The sequence below is a fragment of the Lagenorhynchus albirostris genome, chromosome 14 (assembly GCF_949774975.1).
Source record: "Lagenorhynchus albirostris chromosome 14, mLagAlb1.1, whole genome shotgun sequence".
Taxonomy (NCBI): domain Eukaryota; kingdom Metazoa; phylum Chordata; class Mammalia; order Artiodactyla; family Delphinidae; genus Lagenorhynchus; species Lagenorhynchus albirostris.
In genome coordinates, this window is record NC_083108.1 from 58342177 (window position 1) to 58361887 (window position 19711).

At 49.5% G+C, this 19711-nt stretch overlaps 1 protein-coding gene across 2 annotated transcripts in view; it reads left to right on the top strand.

The window, feature by feature from the left end:
• MTCL1 (microtubule crosslinking factor 1) overlaps nucleotides 1–17016 on the top strand; it is a 122750-nt gene extending 105734 nt beyond the window's left edge. For both annotated transcript variants that reach the window (XM_060121848.1, XM_060121847.1), the window contains 5 exons: nucleotides 752–1006; nucleotides 5702–5998; nucleotides 7875–7906; nucleotides 9341–10826; nucleotides 15865–17016. In XM_060121848.1, coding sequence (XP_059977831.1) covers nucleotides 752–1006; nucleotides 5702–5998; nucleotides 7875–7906; nucleotides 9341–10826; nucleotides 15865–16059 — 2265 coding nt within the window. In that variant the 3' untranslated portion in view covers nucleotides 16060–17016. The remainder of the gene's footprint in view (nucleotides 1–751; nucleotides 1007–5701; nucleotides 5999–7874; nucleotides 7907–9340; nucleotides 10827–15864) is intronic.
• Nucleotides 17017–19711: the final 2695 nt, after the last annotated feature.

The window sequence follows — 19711 nt, forward strand, 5'->3', positions numbered from 1 at the left end:
ATGGCTCACGGGCCCAGCCGCTCCGCTACGCGTGGGACCCTCCCGGACCGGGGCACGAACCCGTGTCCCCTGCATCGGCAGGCGGACTCTCAACCACTGCGCCACCAGGGAAGCCCCCACGCCTCTTTTTAAATTATGGTTTTCTCAGGGTATATGCCCAGTAGTGGGATTGCTGGGTCATATGGTAGTTCTAATTTTAGTTTTTTAAGGAACCTGGATACTGTTCTCCATAGTGGCTGTATCAATTTACACTCCCACCAACAGTACAAGAGGGTTCCCTTTTCTCCACACCCATTCCAGCATTTACTGTTTGTAGATTTTTTGATGATGGCCATTCTGACTGGTGTGAGGTGATACCTCACTGTAGTTTTGATTTGCATTTCTCTAATGATTAGTGATGTTGAGCATCCTTTCACGTGTTTGTTGGCAGTCTGTATATCTTCTTTGGAGAAATGTCTATTTAGGTCTTCTACCCATTTTGGGACTGGGTTGTTTGTTTTTTTGATACTGAGCTGCATTAGCTGCTTGTATATTTTGGAGATTAATCCTTTGTCAGTTGTTTACACATTTTCTCCCATGTCAGATGTTTTTAATTATGACTTTAAAGATGAAAAGTGCTTCCTCCATAAGATTGGTCAGATCTTGGTTTAAACATGTTTCCAGGGATAATACATGAACGTGCTGAGATTTTCTTCACCTACTAACGCGAGACTGTCAGGGACTAAGTTCCTAAGTCTGTTCTCCTTGACAGCTGGAAGCGAAGACTGAGAAAAGCTTGGGAGACCTGGGCTCCTCTGCTGACAGCAAAGGGGTGTTCATGAAGGAGAGGGAGGCACAGCAGAAGCTCCTGGCTGACAGTCATGGGCTGGTCATGGACCTGCGATGGCAGATCCACCACAGCGAGAAGAACTGGAACCGAGAGAAGGTAGAGCTTCTCGACCGCCTGGACCGGGAGCGGCAGGAGTGGGGGCGGCAGGAGAAGGAGCTCCTGTGGAGAATCGAACAGGTGAGGATGCCCCAGGGGAGGAGGTGAGGATGCCCCAGGGGAGGAGGCGGAGACGCCTGACCTGGAAATCAGAGCACTCAGAAGGGGAAAATCAGACAGCTCGGAGGTCTCTGCTGCATCAGGCTGATGTAGGGGCTTCCAGAGGAAGAGGAAGAAATCCTAGGAGTTCTGGTGTTGGAGACCTAGGCTCAGCCCTCCCATGACACAGACCTTTTCATCGGAAAGTCTGTAGGTTACTTCCCTGTGTGTGTACGGTTGGGGGGTAACTTTTTAAAGGTGTTTAAAGACTAAACTTGAAAGATGAGATTATTTCAGGCCTTAGGCAGTGATTTCTACCAAAAAGCAAACTAGCTTTTAAGTCTGCCGCTAAAGATGTGGTCATGGTGACTGCTCCAGCTTGAATGGAATTGTTGTCCGTTAGTAAAGAAACTGCTGAAGTCAGTAGGAAGTCAGGCTGTTTGCACCTGCTGTGGGTCTTGTGGAGCTGTGATTAGACAGGACACAGTCGGGGAAGTGACTGATCGTTCATCATCTTCAGCTAAACACTGAAAAATGTACATGAGTTCTGTGGGAAAGGGGGAGTTGTTGTTCTAGAGATAATCACTCCCTGCCTTGCGTCAGCCTTAGGAGAGTTTGTGTAGCTGCAGTCCTGCCTGAGTAGGGCACAAATTAAATTTTCACATGAAACTGATGAAGGACTGGGATTCTACCCTGGCTGGATTTTTACATAGCATGCACTGTAGTTCAGCCTGTCACACTTATAAATTCAGGAGGCCTCAGGGAAATGTATTAATCAATAAACTGAATGCAGGAAAAATAACTTCATTATTCTATTATAAATATCCATGCTGCCTTTTGGAAAATGTGCTGTATTATCCCTAGACATGGGACCTGTGTTCTGCAGGTGCAGTGGCAGAGGTCCGTTTCTGCTCACTGCTGAGATGGGAGGGGGCGAGGGAGAGAGAACTGAAAAGGACCAGGAATCTTTGGCTCTGAAACCTCTGAGCAAAAGTGCACTGCAGATAAAGAGGCCCGACATCCTTCCTGGGTTTGGTTACTCACACAGCTGAGTCACCAGACTGGTAGATGATATGCCTCATTTCAAAATTCCCTAAATTCTATCGAAGGAAAGTTGGCCACTTCCTGTTTGGCCTAGAAATGTGGCACCTGAGAAGAATCTTCTGTCTTAAATCCCCCGTGTGCCTGTGCTCTATGCAGAGGATCAGCTGTCGGGTGGGAATCGTAGGGGCAGATGCAGCACATACCCTTACAAAGTGGTCACGGATTCATCCGTTGTTCGTTAACCAGTATCCTGGCTCCTCCAGGTACCTCGTTATCAGGGAGGGTCCCTCCTGGCCATCCCTCCAGGACCGTACACACTGTCCCTCCCACACCCCAGCAAGGCCCTCGTCATCACCCCTTTGCCCGTGAGCTGTAGGCTTGTTGGTCTCATCATGGCTTCATTTTGGAAGTCACACGTTGGATGTAAGTTAAGCAAGTCTTTAAGGGCTTCATTTTACTTTGAGAAATGAGGAATTTCTAGTAAAGGAAAAATTAGTAAGACATCCCGTGACATTTAATGTTCGAAGAGTTAATGCCCTAGGGATGAACAGCCACCCCATTTTAAGACTATCTTTGGAAAGATGAGTGGGCAGGGGCTGAACTCCACTTCCAGACTGTCACTACTGCCATGGCCCTACCACAATGACAGCCTCAGAACCTCAGTCATCAAGGTTAACATCTTTGAGCAAAATTGACTCAAGACACGTGGGTTCTGGGGCGTTCATTCATCTGTTCCTGAAATCTGTGTGGTGGATCCCGCAGGCTTTGTACAATGATTTCATTGCTGTTTTTAGAAGAGGGTTTGTTGATGCTTCAGATATGCAATTGTGGCTTTCAAAAATAAATCCAGCTTTCCCCCCTCCAAACAATTGACATTTAAAAAATCACAGTACCCAATCCTGAAAATCAGGAAAAGCAGTTATAGGTATTCTCTGTAAAAGAGGAAATTGGCTGAAGTGTAGTGTGTGTAGATTTTTTTTAATCAGTTATTGAGTTGTTTATTCATTTAACTTTTAGCTGCACATTCCGCAGATGTGCAGACATCTACATCTACAACAAGACACGTAGACAAACAGTCTTCATAACGTATGCTCCTCGATATCTATGCGGTGGGCCGTGTAACCTTGTCTGTGATGACCTAATACAGATGGCGAAAGAAGTAACACTAAATCCATTTTCCACTTTGAGAACACATGCTTCGTACTTGCCCGGTGGTGTTGAATTCCTACATAATTTCTGTGCCATGTGAGGCATCTGATATGACAAATGACTGTGGGAATGTGGTTAAGGTCATGTAACACACACCATCTTATCAGCATCTGTCTCAACCCAGATCTGATGGGTGAGAGTTAACTTTCCTGGAGTTACACTACTTTCTCCTCCGAATTGTTCAGTCTGTTAGCCTGCAGAGGCCTGAGGAGTTGACTGTGGTAAAGAACTAAATGAAAGCTCCCAGGTCATTCTTCTTCCAGTGACTTCCTTAAGTCAGTTACCTCTGCAGCATGAAAGGCTGTTCTTTTAAAACCTGTGTACAAAGTAACCTTTCTTCTTGTGACCAATTCAGGTAAAGTGACATTCTCAAGGGTTTACTGTTGCCTGCAAACCTTGTAAATTTGGTGTTTGCTTTATAAGTTGTTCTACTGCAGGACTCTGAGTACAGTAGGTGCTGATGCCTGGTTTGAAATGACTCTCCTAGGAAACCCTATCCTTGTAGGGACCATTTATTCTATGACAGCACTGCAGAGGCATCTTGGCCGCAGAAACCTCCAGCTGAAACCACTCCAGCTCATTTTTAGGGAACCTAACTAACACTTACAGCTTTAGTGCACATTGCTCCTGGCTGGCCAGGTTTATTTTTGAAGCCCCACTTTGCTGAGTGAGAATGTGCTGGATCATAGCTCTCCCCTGTAGTCACTCTCCCCGCTCTTCACACACACCCTCCGTGCACATTTACAGCTTCAGATGGGATTCTCGCATTTTAATTCTGTGCCCGAAATAGCTTGGAGATGATCATATGTTGAAACTAAATTACACTGACATGCATTAGATGAACATAATAAAAAACTTTCCTTTTCATTTTTTTAAAAAAGAAAGCATTTAGCATCTTTGAGAGCTATGTCACTGGGGAGGGGGTAGAGAGCAGAGGGGGCTGAGCTGAAAGCCCCGGTGACTTGCTTGTTCCCTAATTCAACTGGGATTCTGCCTCAAACTCTAACATTTAAGCTGCAGCTGCTTGAATCGCCATCTTTCTCCTAAAATGAAGATAATACCCTGAGGCTGGTTCCACCACCTCAGAAATTGCTAGAAATGAGGAAAAGTCCCCATGACTCCTCATGGCTTTGTTCCCTATGACACACAGGCCACACTTATCCAGCTTGCTGATGAAGGCTTGAGTTAGGACAGGAGGTGTAGTTTGTGAAAGATGCCTTGTTTAAGGGTAAATAAATGTGCTTCCAGGGGAGGGTCAAAGCCTCCGGGCACCGTCTCAGCACCACTTCTGCCGCCCCCGCCCTTGAGTTCAAGTCCAAAGAGCAGCCAGGGCGGTGGAGTGTGTGAGCCGACCTGTCAAAGGTGCTTTCTGCCTGTTTTGGAGGGGAGCTCGGGAGGGTCCAGGGCAGCCCCTCAGGGCTCCTCCATGGAGAGGGCACTGCAGGCACGCGTGTCTCTGCCTGTCCCTGTGGTTCCACGCGGCTCCTCCTGAAGGGCCCCCTGCTGAGAGGACATGAGGCGTTCGTTTATCAGTGCACCCAGGCCCAAGGAATCACGCAGGCCTCAAGGGGGGTCGGTGGTGGTCCTGCTGACGAACAGCGAGCTTTACGCTGGGCCCGGCCTGCAGCCCCCCCACAGCCCCAGAGAGAGGGGCACCCCTGTTACAGGTAGGGACACTGAGCTGAGATGGCCAGCCACACACACTGGTTGCAGGTCTCCTGAGGTTTCCCCACTGCTGCTGCTTGCATTTACCAAGTCAGAGAAAAGTATGACTCCAAACTACGTGGCTCATGTTTTTGTTTCTTTTTCTAGTCGTACCAGATCTTTAATTACCTCTGTAGCTAAATTTTAATCCTCTCAAGCAAACTGTCAGATGTTTTCGACACCCAATGGTTATAACCCAGGTGATCACTCGGGATTTATGTAGGACCCATTTCAAATAATTTGGAGATCATGCTGTGTTGTTATTTAGAAACTCTGCTAGTTAGGAAAAATCAAATTCACCCTCAGAAGTTTGCTATCACTGATGGCTTTCCACTGAGTGTGCCTTACGTTCTGAAGGTAATTACCAAAAGGGAGTTCTAAATGTGTCGTTTGGTAATGTTAGATTAAAAAAATCCATGTATAATTTCCTGTGAGCACAGTACTCAAAGTTACATACAATAACATATTCTCATCAGAAGGAGCTGGCTTGCGTGTGGTTAATGCAGATTTTTCTAGTCCATATAAAATTGTGATTTTTCTTTTCAAAAAGCATTTGTGATGTGTTATTTTTGAAATTAAGGTCAGAACTTTAAGAACGTAGACTTCTCACCATCTTTCAGATAGACCATATGTTAATTCCAAACTGTGGAGAAACCACGACCTTAGGGAGCAACACACAGAAAAATGAGGCTGACTGTTTTCATTTTTAAAACCCTCAAGTTGCAGAAAGTGAACAGTCCCCGGAGAGGTGGCAGTTTCCTCTGTGATCAAAAGGAAGGCGATGTCCACCCCTGTGCCCACACGGGGAGCCCCTGGGCACCCCACCCCACGGGGACGTGGCCCTGCATGGACACTGACTCCAGCACGTTTGAGGACCAGCCGCTGTCCAAGCTGAAGGAATCGGACAGGTGCTCGGCCCGGGAGAACCTCTACCTGGATGCCCTGTCCTTGGACGACGAGCCAGAGGAGCCTCCAGACCGCAAGCCCGAGAGGGAGTTCAGGAACTGCTTCCCCGAGGTCAGCCTGGGTTGGGGTCTAGTTACCTGCGGCAGGACCGAGGGCAGGGGCTTGGGAAGCCGCCCGAGTGGCTGGCAGGCCCCTGGTTTTGCATATCACAGCCTCTGGGGTCAGTAAAAACGAACCCTTCATGATGCAGGAGCTTTGCTTGGTGGTCCTGACCCCAGGCTCCCTGCTTCACTTAGCTGCTTGTCTCAGGCTCAGAAATGCAGGGCTTGGGTCCTGTGTGAATGGGAGTCTCAGGAACGGGAGTGTCCAGTGAAACACAAGAGGAAATATTGGGTTGACCAAAAAGTTCGATCAGTTTTAAGTAAAAATAAAAGACATTTTTCATGTTCAGCAAGAACTTTATTTAACGACGTATTCATTAACCAAACGAACTTTCTGGCAAACCCAATAGATCATCCTGGGAAGTGTAGAGCCGCAAGTTTTCTTAAAGTCATAGGACGGCCTTCTGATTCCAGAAAACATTAATAACAGGAAAAAATCTGCTTTAAAGAAAGTAACAAATGTCACTAACCAGTGACATACAATAAATACCTTATCTGTGCAAAGGGGAAAAAATCCACCACTAGAAACCTATGTAACTTAGATCAGCAAATAGAAGAGCTTAGCTCTGTGCAGAAATCTCCGCGGCACAGCACTGGGTTTTTTTGGTTATGACTTTCTAAAAACTGGGATTTAAAGATTGATTTTAGGAATCATACCTGTGAGCCAATCTCACAGTGGCTGCACCTGTCATTTGACACGCTCAGCAGACGGGGTACCCGTCAGGCAGGGATGTTGAAGTGGGGGATCGCCCTCAGTCACAGGTCGGCGAGGTCAAGTGCCTTCTCCTCAGCACCTGTACCCAGCAGAGGTGACAGCGCCAGCATGCCACCCCGGGGATCTAGTGGCATCGTCTCCTATGCCATCTTCAAAGCAGTGGCCAGATCCCACGGGAGGGCTCCCTGGGGGACGCTCAGGTGGTTTGCTGTGCCAGGACTCAGTCGCAATACCTCCAGGGCTCGCTGGGCCTCGCTCCCCTCAGGACTGGTCCGCACGGGGGTGTCCTCAGGAGGACCGTGTGTGCATGTTCTCTTCTTTAGCAGAGGTCACTGTACCTTCCCTGATTCCCAAGGGCGATATTTAAAACAAAGAGCCCTCTGAGGATGTCACACCGACTTTTTTGCATTTCTTATTGCAGTACAGTTGGTGTGCAATGTAAGCTGCAGGTGTACAACAGTGATTCACAATTTTTAAAGGTTATGCTCCCTTTAGTTATTATAAAATATTGGCAGTATTCCCTGTGCTGTACAATACATCCTTGTAGCTTATTTATTTTATACGTAGTAGTCTATACCTCTCACACCGACCTCTATAGACAGGCTGAGGCCAAGAGATGTCTCTCCCCTAACTTGCTCTCACCCTTGTCTTCCCTTCCTTCTTCTCCTCCATCTCCTCCTCCTCCCCGTTCTCCCTCTCCTCTCTTGCGTTTGTTCTCTCTCTCTCTCTCTCTCTCTCTCTCTCTCACACACACACACTCACACTCACACACTCACACACATTCAGTCATTAACGAGGCAGCTTTGAAGCTCACGTGCTTAGTGATGCCCTTTGAGGAGCACAGGAGAGCCACTTTGTGACAATGTTTATAGACAATTTTTCTCATTCACGTGGGCCCTCCCTGGACTCAGAGGCTCTAACCCCTCATCACCCCTGGATTCTGGTGTCATTATTGTACTTCAAAGGGCTGAGAGGCAGAGGCACTCCTGGCCCAAACTTGGCTCCCATGTACGTTTTAAATGGTATTGTCCTAAGAAAAAAACAAATCACTTAGCACCCTGAAGGCCAGCCAATGTTAACCAATTCAGATAAACTTCCTTCTTCTTTATAGGAAGAAGAAAATCACAAGGGAAATCTTCAAAGGTAAGTAAGATTGATGAAATGATAGTAGACTACTGCAGTAAAAACCTCCTGGTCTTGGGCTTCCCTGGTGGCACAGTGGTTAGGAATCTGCCTGCCAATGCAGGGGACACGGGTTTGAGCCCTGGTCCGGGAAGATCCCACATGCCGTGGAGCAACTAAGCCTGTGCGCCACAACTACTGAGCCTGTGCTCTAGAGCCCTCGAGCCACAACTACTGAGCCCGTGCTCTGCAACAAGAGAAGCCACTGAAATGAGAAGCCCCTGCTCACTGCAACTAGAGAAAGCCCGCACGCAGCAACAAAGACCCAATGCAACGAAAAATTTAAAAAAACCTCCTGGTCTTAAAATTCTATCTTGTCACTGCAGTGTACTGTGACACTCTTCAAAAATGACTTAGAGTAAAACTTCTGGATAAGTAGTTGCTTTATTATTAATTTCATAAATACGGCATCTTAAATTATTAGCAACAAAAAGGCCAGTGCTATGCTGCGTTCATGTGTGTGTCAGTGTCACAGTAAGAGCTGTGTGATTAGAGTTGTGTATATAAGGAGATGATTGTGTTAAATGGTTTTTGAAAAGTCCATGGAAACCCTTTCTTCTAATTTAGTCTGATTCTAGTAACCCATACATGTATGGCGGGACATGTCTGAAAAGGCACATATAAGCAAATTTGTTTAAATTGAGTAGAGAGGGAAGGGGGGGACTGAGCCTGTGGGTGGGTCTGGGCAGGGCCAGAGGGGATTTCTGTTTGAAATGGTGTTGAAATCACTCGCCAGCCTGATCACACCTTCCACTGCCCCTCCTCTCCTCCACATCTTCTGTTGGCCTTGGGAGACTGTTAGTGCTTTAAGCCAATAGAGGATGAGGTCCATGGGCGGAGAAGGCTTCAGGTCACAGTTGCTTTGTGGTGGCGTCTCTCCCTCCCCGACGCTCCAGTTTCTCGTTTGGATTGGGACTGTGGTGTGTTCACGTCTGTGGGATGCGCGCCTGCTCTAATGCCGGGAACTCGGGAAGCTCCCGCAGCTTCGACATTGAAGGTGCCCATCAAGTACGTGGAGAGGCCAGGCCACAGCCAGACTCCCCTTCTTCCTGTGGAGCATCCACGCACTGAACTAGAATACTGCAGAGCAGGGTTAGAGCTTAGCTCTGACTGCCCCAGAGCCCCACCTGTCCCACGGTTTTGAGGGTCGGCTGTAGTAAATTCTGACCAATACAAGGCTCCTGCAGCAATTCCAGAGCCATAAAAGCCTGTTGGACACCAGAGGGTCAGCCCAAGAGTGGAAAACATCAGGCAGCTGGGACGTGTCCTGATCCTTCAGGTGGAGACACAGGCACCGTGCATGTAGGCAGGACGCAGGCTGTGCTGGGTCGGGGGTTCCGGGGCCGTGGCTCCCTAGCCAGTGGCAGCTGACACCTCTCCTCTCCCCTTCCCCAGGGCCGTGTCCGTCTCATCCATGTCTGAGTTCCAGCGCCTGATGGATGGCTCTCCCTTCCTGCCAGAGAAGGGCCTGCCCGCCACCAGCAGCAAGGAGGACATCACCCCACCCCTCTCCCCAGATGACCTCAAGTACATTGAGGAGTTCAACAGCAAGAGCTGGGACGACAGGCCCCCAGACCCCTGGGCGGACAGGACCGAGGCGGGTCGGGCGAGGCCCGAGGCCAGCACCGACCCTTTCTCCGACTCCTCCTGGTACCTCACCACGAGCATCACCCTGACCACGGACACCGTGACCAGCCCGGAGCACTGCCAGAAGCAGCTCCCGCGGAGCCTTGTCTGCGCCGAGCAGGCCGGGGTGAGGATGCTGCACAGCCCGCCTGCCGTGCGGAGGCTGGATGGTACCGTGGTGGCAGGCGGTGAGGGCAGGGCCCGAGGGGGCCCGGGGGACACCAAGGGGGGCTGTTCTGAACACATTCTTAGGTGGCCCTGTGCCCCCTCCAAGCACCCCCGAGACTACACGGAGGGTGGGCTCTGGCCCCTCGACAGCACCCTCGGTTTCTCCTCCCCGCTGCACAGCCTGGAGATGTCCAAGAACCTGAGTGATGACATGAAGGAGGTGGCCTTCTCCGTCAGCGCTGCCTGCTCCAGCCCCAGGGAGCCTCTGGTCAAGGACACGGCCTGCCAGACCAATGGGTCCCGGACAACAGGGACGCAGACCATCCAGACCATCAGCATCGGCCTGCAGACCGAAGCCCTGCGGGGCAGCGCCGTCACCAGCAGCCCCCACAAGTGTCTCACACCCAAGGCAGGGGGTGGCACCACGCCCGTGTCCTCCCCCTCCCGCGGCCTCAGGAACAGGCAGCTGGCCCCCGCCATCGAGAAGGTGCAGGCCAAGTTTGAACGCACATGCTGCTCCCCCAAGTACGGGTCTCCCAAGCTGCAGAGGAAGCCCCTCCCCAGAGTGGACCAGCCAAGCAGCAGGACCTCCCCGGGGCTGGCCCCGAAGGGCTGCGGCGAGTCGGCCTGGGCCCGTTCTACCACCACTCGGGAGAGCCCCGTGCACACCGCCATCAACGACGGCCTCTCCAGCCTCTTCAGCATCATCGACCACAGCCCTATGGTGCAGGACCCCTTCCAGAAGGGGGTGCGGGCCGCCAGTCGGTCTCGTTCGGCAGAGCCCCCGCCGGAGCTGGGCCCGGGCCAGGACACGAGCCCCAGCTCCCGAGGCCGGTCGCCCAGCCCGGTCGGGGGTGGCTCCGAGATGTGCAGGGAGGAAGGGGGAGAGGGCACGCCTGCGAGGCAGGACCTGTCTGCTCCCCCCGGCTACACGCTCACCGAGAACGTCGCCCGGATCCTCCACCGGAAGCTGTTGGAACACGCCTTAAAGGAGGAGCAGAGGCAGGCCGCCCACGGCACCCCCAGTCTCAGCAGCAACGGCCCCGTGGGAGAAATGACGGTCAGAGCCGAGCCAGGGTCCATCGAGGTAAAGGAGGCTGAGTATCCCACCCCCTCCCCCTGCGGCCCGTCCTTTTCAGTGTCAGCACAGCTGACCCTGGGGCTGTACCAGGTTATGTGAGTTCAGGAGGTTCAGGGGAGGATGGAACAAGCAGGAATGCAAACCCTGAGCTGCTTCTTAAAAGAGAACTTGGTTTTATTGCCATCAGTGATCCTCTGAGGACCACGAGATGGTTTTCCTAAGTAGCTCAGGGATTCACTCAGGTCCTCCACTGTGGCCTCAGCGATCCATGCTTGTCTGTTGATCAGGGCTTTTCATTTGGGTTCATATTTCCCCTCCTTCTGTATGAGTTTGTGTCCTGGGAGCATGTGTGGGCAACATCAGGCTTTCTGCTCCAGCTGTGTGTGTGATGAAGAGAGAGGGTTTTGACAGGGTGGACATAGAAGACCTCTCGTCAGGACCTACAGGAAGGGTGTCTGGATCCCAGCGCTGGCTTCAGTGCAGACAGCGGGTTCACGTCTCACAAATCCCATTACCCTCTCTGTATGCATGCGTTCTCTTAGCAGTAAGACCAGGTGAGACGAATGGATAAGGTCAAAATCCTGCCTTCATACAACGCGATTATTATCCTTATCCCCTTAAACATCACCTATTATTATGTTACCTGTGACCACACTTATTATCCACATTGTCACGTATTATTATGTGATTATTATTGTATCCCTCCCCCCTTAAGATTATTTGCAAATCAGTCGATCTTGAATTCTGCCCTGATCATACCCACATGTGGTATAACTGGACCACGGCAAGGATGGGCGAAATAAAACAAAGCCCGATGATGATGCCGGGGGTGAAAACGGTGGTGATGTTGGCCTTATCGTTCACGCAGTGCCAGAGGACGTTTCCCAGCCCTTGGTCAGACACCCTTATGTGTAGACCTGGGCGTGAGGCCTGACCCCCCAGGAACCCAGATGCAAAACCTCCACAGCAGTGGAATCCAGACACCGGTAGGCATTCTCCAGGCTGGGCAGACAGCAGATGGCGAAGGTTAGAGAAAGACACAGGCTCCCTCCCAAGGCTCTGCAGCCCCAGATGCACAGGTGCGGAGAGGAGGAGGTGTATTTCCTGTGTCACCTGATCCACCTGCTGCCCCACATTTCCCACAGTGGGAAAAGGAATGCTCAGCTTCCCAGTATAACCCAACAAGAGGCATTTAACTCAAAATATAGAGTTTAAATCTGAAATAGATTAAACCATGTGAAATTGCCAATGACCTACGGAAATGGCAACACCATATGGTTCAACCTAATAATATTGACAGTCTGTGGCCTACGCCTGCCAAAGGTACACGTCTTTGTGATAAAGCTGTGTGCTCTGAGAAGGAGGTTGTGTTCTCAGGTAACAAATGGTGTCTTCTGTGGGCTTCTGTTACCCCATCCCTCAGGGCCCCTCAGGTAAGTGGTTTGCTGCTGCAGAGGGTCTAGCTAGGTGAGTGCCACACCTTCTTGGAATGAGAGCTTTGTCCCAAGCATTAACTAGCTTGTCTGTGGTGTCCATTTATATTAGAGACATTTTGAGTCACAAATGAATGCCGCAGGCAATCTATGAGACGAGAAAGGAAAACAGTGCTGTGATTGAGTCATTAAACCAAGGTGTGAAAATGGCTTTATGCATATAAAGCTGTGCCCCCCTTTGGTCCTCTGTGAAGTGTCTGTTTAGATTTTCTTCTCACTCGGTGTGTTTACTACCAAAAGAGGTGATGGCTGATTTAAAGGGGGAACAGGCACGGTGTCAGGGGTTCAGAACTGGCATGGAGCTCTCACGGGCAGTGTTTAAATGTCATGGGCTCTTTTCCTTTGCTGTTGGAATTTGGCTTATTCTAGACTCCAGTGGAATTATTCCTCACCTGAACTGACTTAGGCCCCTTGGAGACCCCAAGACCCCTTCCCATCCCTCCCTAGACTTGTGGTAGTTTTTTTTCATTTCAAAATCAGAATGAATTCAGATTTCCCACCCTCCCCTGAGCCCATGTGGGAGAATCTTTCCCGGAGCGCTCAATGGGACATCTAAACGTGGGTGATGATGGAGTCATCCCTAGCCAGGAACGGGTACAGTAGGAAACTCCCTTTCTCCCCTCACTCTAACCCCATGAGCTACTTATTCCTCTGTTTCTCTTGAAGACATAGCACCATTCTTTCTCTCTAGAAGCTGTGAGCAGGTCTGGTGTGAAGAGAGAGGATAATCTGGAAATGTCTCAGTGGAAAATTCGAAGGGCAAGTTTTAGTCTGAGCTGCAGTCATTTGGTCATTGTGACTAAAACAATCTGGCTGTTTAATGGGCTCTGTTTCAAAAACAGCAGTCATAGGGTGTTGGAAATGTTCAATGCCAAGGGGCAGCTCGGGAAGAAGAGAAGAATAGCCAGCGGAAGGGAGAGGTCTGTAGCTGTTCTGTCGTGAGGGCCCCTCCTGCTCTGGCCAGGCGGGGGCCGGCCTGTGTGCCCGCTTCTGCAGGACCTCGCTTCTCCAGATGGCTGCCACCAGGCCTGTTGACTTTAAACCGTTACTGTTGTTCTTTTTTAAAAAGTACTTTCAAACCTACTTGCTTTTTCTCTTCTTTGTCTGTCTGTTCTGTCCAGAACCAAACTGTCTTACTAACTGCCCCCTGGGGACTCTAGCCCTGCCTGCCTCACGCCGTAAGTGCTTTCTTCCTTCTTTCCACACTGTCTGGAGAGGTTGTCATGCAGCTCAGGGCGGGCCCAGGGTCCACCTGCAGGGACCGATGGCAGGCCTGGACGGGACCACTTGCCCCCCGGGGTACTGACTGCTCAGTAGAGATCCTATTGACATCTCCTGTGCAGTCTGCAGCCAGTATGCTCCCAAAGGGGTAAAAGGACATTGGCCAGCGAGGGAACTGTCCAGCCTGCAGGGTCTCTGAGCTCAGCGTGTTCCCCGTAGGCCTGCCTGCTCACTGACATTTCGGTGGCTGTGCACTGCCATGTGCTATAATAAGGTGTGACCATTACGCATAAGGCTTTTCTCTTTTTTTTCAAAAACCACACCAGAGGGAATAAATACAAATGTATCTTGCTCTTCCCAGTGGTCACCATAGGGGTCGTAGTAAGTGCTCAATAGATTTGTGTTAATTGACTAAACACAATCGTCCCTGCTCCAAAACTGCAGAATCACCTTCAGAGCCTGAATCAAAGCTTGTGAGAAAATACCAACCAAGGATATAGTCACCCACCCCCTTATCCACTGGCCTTAAATACAACTGGCTCTCAAAGAAAGACTAAACACATGCCCCACGAAAAATGACAAAGAATGGCTCCAGAGGCCATTTCCAGAAGAGGTGCTGGGAAAAAACAGCACTGCTTGCTTAGATGTGCTGCTGTGATACTAAAGAGAACTTTGTTCCCTTGAACTCATGGTCACACAGCATTTCTTCTGTGCAGAGACGCTAGTGACGAGGTGGCACAAATTAACAGAAAACCCTTGTCACTCAGCATCAGCTTGTGCAGTGGTGTCCAAAAATCCTATGCCAGCAACCTCCACACACTGCTAGACAACACATATTACAAACCAACACACTTATACACAACACAAACCACACATCTCTTGAGCCAGCGTCCCTCGTGCCCTGGGCTGGGCTAAGGTGAGGACGTTTCCTTTAATTTTGGCTGTTTCAGTGCTGACGTGTTTTCACGGGCGAGGTAGCTCTGGCTGTCGTAGTTTCCATTAGTGTAAGTGCTTTGCTGACGAGGCCTCCCTGTAGTCACGTGAAGCGCCACCAGCAGGTCCAGGGATGTTAGAGTCATCGTGTGTGTGTGTGTCGGTGCTCCTTTTCTGCTGCCCCTGGGCAGCGACCACTCCGCCATCGCTCCTGTGCCCCGCCCTCCATCTTCTCCCTCTTTGTCGCTCTGATGACTACATGCTCCTCATTCTGCTGTGCTCATCACATCTCTTTATATCCCTCGACTTACTTCCTGAGTGGCTCTGAGGTCCTTGTTCTGTGTTCTTCATCACAGTGGTTTCCCACCTCAGCCTCTTGTTGTGTGGGTGTCCGGGTGGATAGAACTCACCGTTTCCTCAGGTCACAGCTGCCCACACCTCTGTGCCCACAGATCTCAAGTCAGTGTCCTCTGTCCTGGCGTGCAGAGTAAGGACAAGTAGCTCAACCGTCTCTAATACCAAAAAAGGAGCAGCAGCCTTGAGAGGACGTACTGTAGGTGATTGGTCCCGGGGTTACTGGTCCTCAGAAGGTGCAGTAGCATATAGAAGCACAAGCACACTTGGGCTCTACTTTTTAAAATTTTATAAATTTTTGTTTCTTATTTTTAGCTGTGTTGGGTCTTCCTTGTGGTGTGCGGGCTCCTCATTGTCGTGGCTTCTCTTGTTGCGGAGCACAGGCTCAGTAGTTGTGGCGCACAGGCTTAGTTGCTCTGTGGCATGTAGGATCTTCCCAGACCAGGGCACGAATCCGTGTCCGCTGCATTGGCAGGCGGATTCTTAACCACTGCACCACCAGGGAAGCCCGGGCTCCACTTTTTAAATGCTGCTGCCAGGAAGAGTCATTAGATAAAACCACCTAAATGAAAGTTTCTGCCTGCAGCATTATCTCCATCTGGTGGGAGTTTAACACAGTGCCAGTCAACCTGGAATAAACGGTAGCAGAGTTGGTTTGAAGGTGAGCCCCGTTGCTGGTGCAGCCTGATGGAGTCATAGATCCCTTCATGGCCAGCCTCTTAGGACTAGGCAGACCACTCAGGACTCTGGTTCCCCCTTCCATTCGCTGCAGCCCAATTCCGAAGGTGCCTCGTATACACACCCATCTCATGCCACGTTTTCATCATAATTTGCTATCTTCCCATTACTGTCGTCACTAGTCATTCATGTTGAATTCTTACCTTTTTAACTTATACTCCGTGAGCAATGTATAACTTAGCCTTCAGAAGTTGCAGACACCCTGGTCTATTGCACTTGAGTCTACTGAGAAGTTTGGGGGAAATCACCTCCCAGAGGACCCGTCCGTCTGAGTAACCCTGTCTTTCTCTTCCTCGGCTTTGAAGGAACTCCCTTGTTCTGCACTAGCTCCATCCCTAGAACCCTGCTTCTCCAGGCCCGAGAGACCAGCAAACCGTCGCCCTCCGTCCCGCTGGGCCCCACATTCCCCCACTGCCTCACCAGCTCCGTCACCCAGAGACCTGACCTCCTTGGAGGAGCTCGGCAACGAGGGGCCGCCCGGGGAGAAGCCACACCTGTGATGCAGGCCCGCATGGATCATCTGGAATAATTCACTGTAATTGCATAACCACACCGTCATCATCAACCGAACTCTACCCCAAAAGGAGAGATCTGGTTTTCCCAAGGTCAAAGAATGTTTTTTTTTTTTAAAATAACACAGCTGCTGAATGTTCAACCTGTGAATCTGAGATGTTTCTAGAATGAAACAGTAAACGTGCCTGTAAGAACTTAATTTTTTTCATAGCTCAGAAAACTATTTTTGTCTCCATCTTTTTTACAGAAAGTATATTAAACAAAAGTAAATAAGATATAAATTTAAAAAAAAGTTTTTAAGAGATTCTGAACACCCTCGCGCGCGATACTGACTGCCTCACTGTTAAATTTGCACTGTTAACATTTGGTTTGGTTTATTTCCACGTTGAATTAGAGTGTTTTAAGTTAATTTTATTTTGTCAGTGTTCTTGTTTTTTAAGAATTTTTGAAATGCTTCAGACTGTCTGATTCAGTGAACTTTTTGTAATGAAAAAACCATGAAGGCAGATCTCCTATACCCTTGAGGGGATAGATGGCAGCATTCTGGAAAGGTAGAGAGGCCTCAGCCGGGTTGCCCAGACCTGCTGTATAATCCACATATTCTTCTCGACCTGCACGTCTTTGGGTTCGAAGCACTGGGGTGCATGTACATACCGCTGCTGTGGTCTCGCCCCGCTTGTGTGAGCCCTCTGTCCCACTGTGATACGGTGTGAACCCCCTCGTACTGTACTGTTGTTGTCTTCTCACATTGATGATACAACAGCAATGGCATTTTAAAATTATTGTTAAAAGATTAACAGGCAATACAGTGTTTACTCCAAATTTCCTTGTTTAAGGAAAAACACTACAAAAAGTCCTGAGGATACCAAATGGAAAGAGAGGGTTGTGCCTCGGAGTCTGTATGAGATGATGATGAAGAAGAAATAAAGCCTTTACAAGACGGCGCCTGTCCCAGACCTTGTCTCACACACCCTCCGCCTTTTCCTAACTACTCACGCAGAAGTTTCCATTGGAGGGGGTGAGGTGGGGGGGTTATACAGCCACTCACGTATCTGACTGGGATGCACTGTGAGTGCACAACGGCCTTGCAGTTTCTCTGCAAGGGCATCCTGGAATAAACAGGCGACTACATTTTTGCTAAAAAAGCCAAAATGGGTGGGCGAGGTCGTGTGAGGAAAACAGTTATCCACAGTCAGAATGTGCCCGCCCTCTCCCCTCCTTGGAAGGTGGGAGAGGCCGTTTCCATCCCTGGACTGAGATGCAGCCCAAGCTGCCAGTGTTTGATAAGTAGCAGTTTACGAAGAAGTGGTGCTGATGAAGAAAACAAGAACTATTTCAGGCTGAAGCTTCTAGCTGTAATCTTTCAGTAACAAACCTGCTATGTTATAAGTTATTTTCCCAGTATTACCACAGTTCCATTACCATTAAACTAAATATTTTTTTCATAAACACAAAGTACTGTTGGACATTGGAGCCTGCTGTAGCTGCTGCAGAGAACAGCCTGACAGTTCCTTAAAAAGTTAAACAGTTACCATATGATCCAGTAATTCCACTTTTGGGTGTAGGCCCAGGGGAACTGAAAGCTGGGACTTGGACAGATATTTGTTCACCCATGTTCACAGCAGCTGTATTCACAGTAGCCAAAAAGTGGAAACAATACCAGTGTCCATCGATGGATGACAGATAAACAACATGTGGTTCGTCCATACACTGGAATACTCCAGCCTCAGGAGGGGATTCTGGCACCTGCTACAGTGTGCATGAACTGTGAGGACACTATGCTACGTGATATAAACCAGCCACGAATACTGTATGATTCCACTCATCTGAGGTACTAGAGTAGTCAAATTCCAGATACAAAAGTAAAATAATGGTTAGCAGGAGTTAGCGAGAGGAAAGAACAAAGTGCTTAATGGGTGCAGAGTTCCAGTGTGGGAAGGTGAAAAAGCTTGGAAATGGATGATGGTGACGGCTGCACAATATGAATGTACTTAATGCCACTGAGCTCTACGCTTAAACGTGTTTAAAATGGTGAGTGTTATGTATATTTTACCACAGTAATAATTTTTTTTTTTTTTTTTTTTTTTGCGGTACGTGGACCTCTCACTGTTGTGGCCTCTCCCGTTGCGGAGCACAGGCTCCGGACGCGCAGGCTCAGCGGCCATGGCTCACGGGCCCAGCCGCTCCGCGGCATGTGGGATCCTCCCGGACCGGGGCATGAACCTGTGTCCCCTGCATCGGCAGGCGGACTCTCAACCACTGCGCCACCAGGGAAGCCCCACAGTAATAATTTTTAATGCAAAAAAAGGAAATATTCTACTTAACCCCCTAGACACAGCTGTAGACAAACTATGAGCAAGTTGACCAAGATTTCTTTGAGGACCAGCCTCGGCCCACAGTACGTGCTGGGAGGTGCAACGACACTCTTCCCATTGGAAGCAAGCAGGCAAGTTGTTGGTGCTCATAACGGGAAAAGTGCCAGCATCTAGCACAGTTACAATCCAGGACTCTCATCATTCCATTAGGACACGCCCTGTCTCCCAGCTCTGCTCTGTGTCACTTTATTCTCAGACAAGCAGCCTAAACGTTGGCAACCCTTGTTCCCAGAAGCTCTTACTAGTTTAGCAACTCCGAGAGAAAGAGGATCTCTTACCAATAGCACCAGCAAAAGCCCCAGGACTGAAGAATCTCATGGTTCTGCTTTAATTCACTCATCTCACTCTGAGCCTGTCACTGCCAGAATGGCCCAGCAAAGGAAAACCACCGGAGTGGTTAGGATAGAGGGGAAAGGGTGCCTAGAAGGCAGGGAAGGCTGAATGTGATGGTGGGGCACCCCGGAATTACAAGGAGAGGTTCTGGTCATCACGGAACTTGCTCTCTGGCTGGAGGAGATGAATTCTAGGCACAGATGCAGAAATGGCATGGTGTAAATCCAAGTGGTGCTTGAGCTGGGCTTGGGAGGAAGAGCAGGATTTAGCTGTGAAGGCAGGAGGGGTTGTCAGGTGGGGGAAGAGAAGGGGCAGAGGTGTGGGGAGGTGGTGATGGGACCTCTAAGCAGGGCAGGGCTGGAGGCAGAACCTGCAGGGACAAAGCCACGTTAGTGGCACCAGTGCCTTGAAAGCACTTTGGAACTTCTCCAACCATCCAGTTCTCTAATTGTTAGGCATCTGTATTCTTGAGTCCATTTACTGTGGAACCATTCCAACTTTTGCAAAGGGAAGACCAGAGGATGAAATCACTTGCTATGCTCCTGTCCAAATGGACGGCGAGGCACTAAGTAGGTAAGAGCAGCTGCTTGTCTCTTCATGTCCCCACCCGCCATCCTTAATGTGCAATTTGCTTTTATGTTCTAAACAAAGAAGCAGAGTCCTCAAACCCAGCTAAGAGCCCTCACACACACACACGCTGGGCGTGCCCTGCCCACTGGTCTCACCCAGCACCAGCCTGACATTCTCACCAAACTGCTGTCAGTCTGGCTGGGGGCAGCCACAGTGCAACTTTCCTTTTCTCTTCTGATGAAAAGGTAACCTTGTGACATTAAGGTTTTCAGTATTACGTGTCTTCTCAAAAAATATATTTGCATGTGATAATTCTAATTCTCTTTAGCACAGTTGTGTTTCATCTACTTTCTTATTAAGC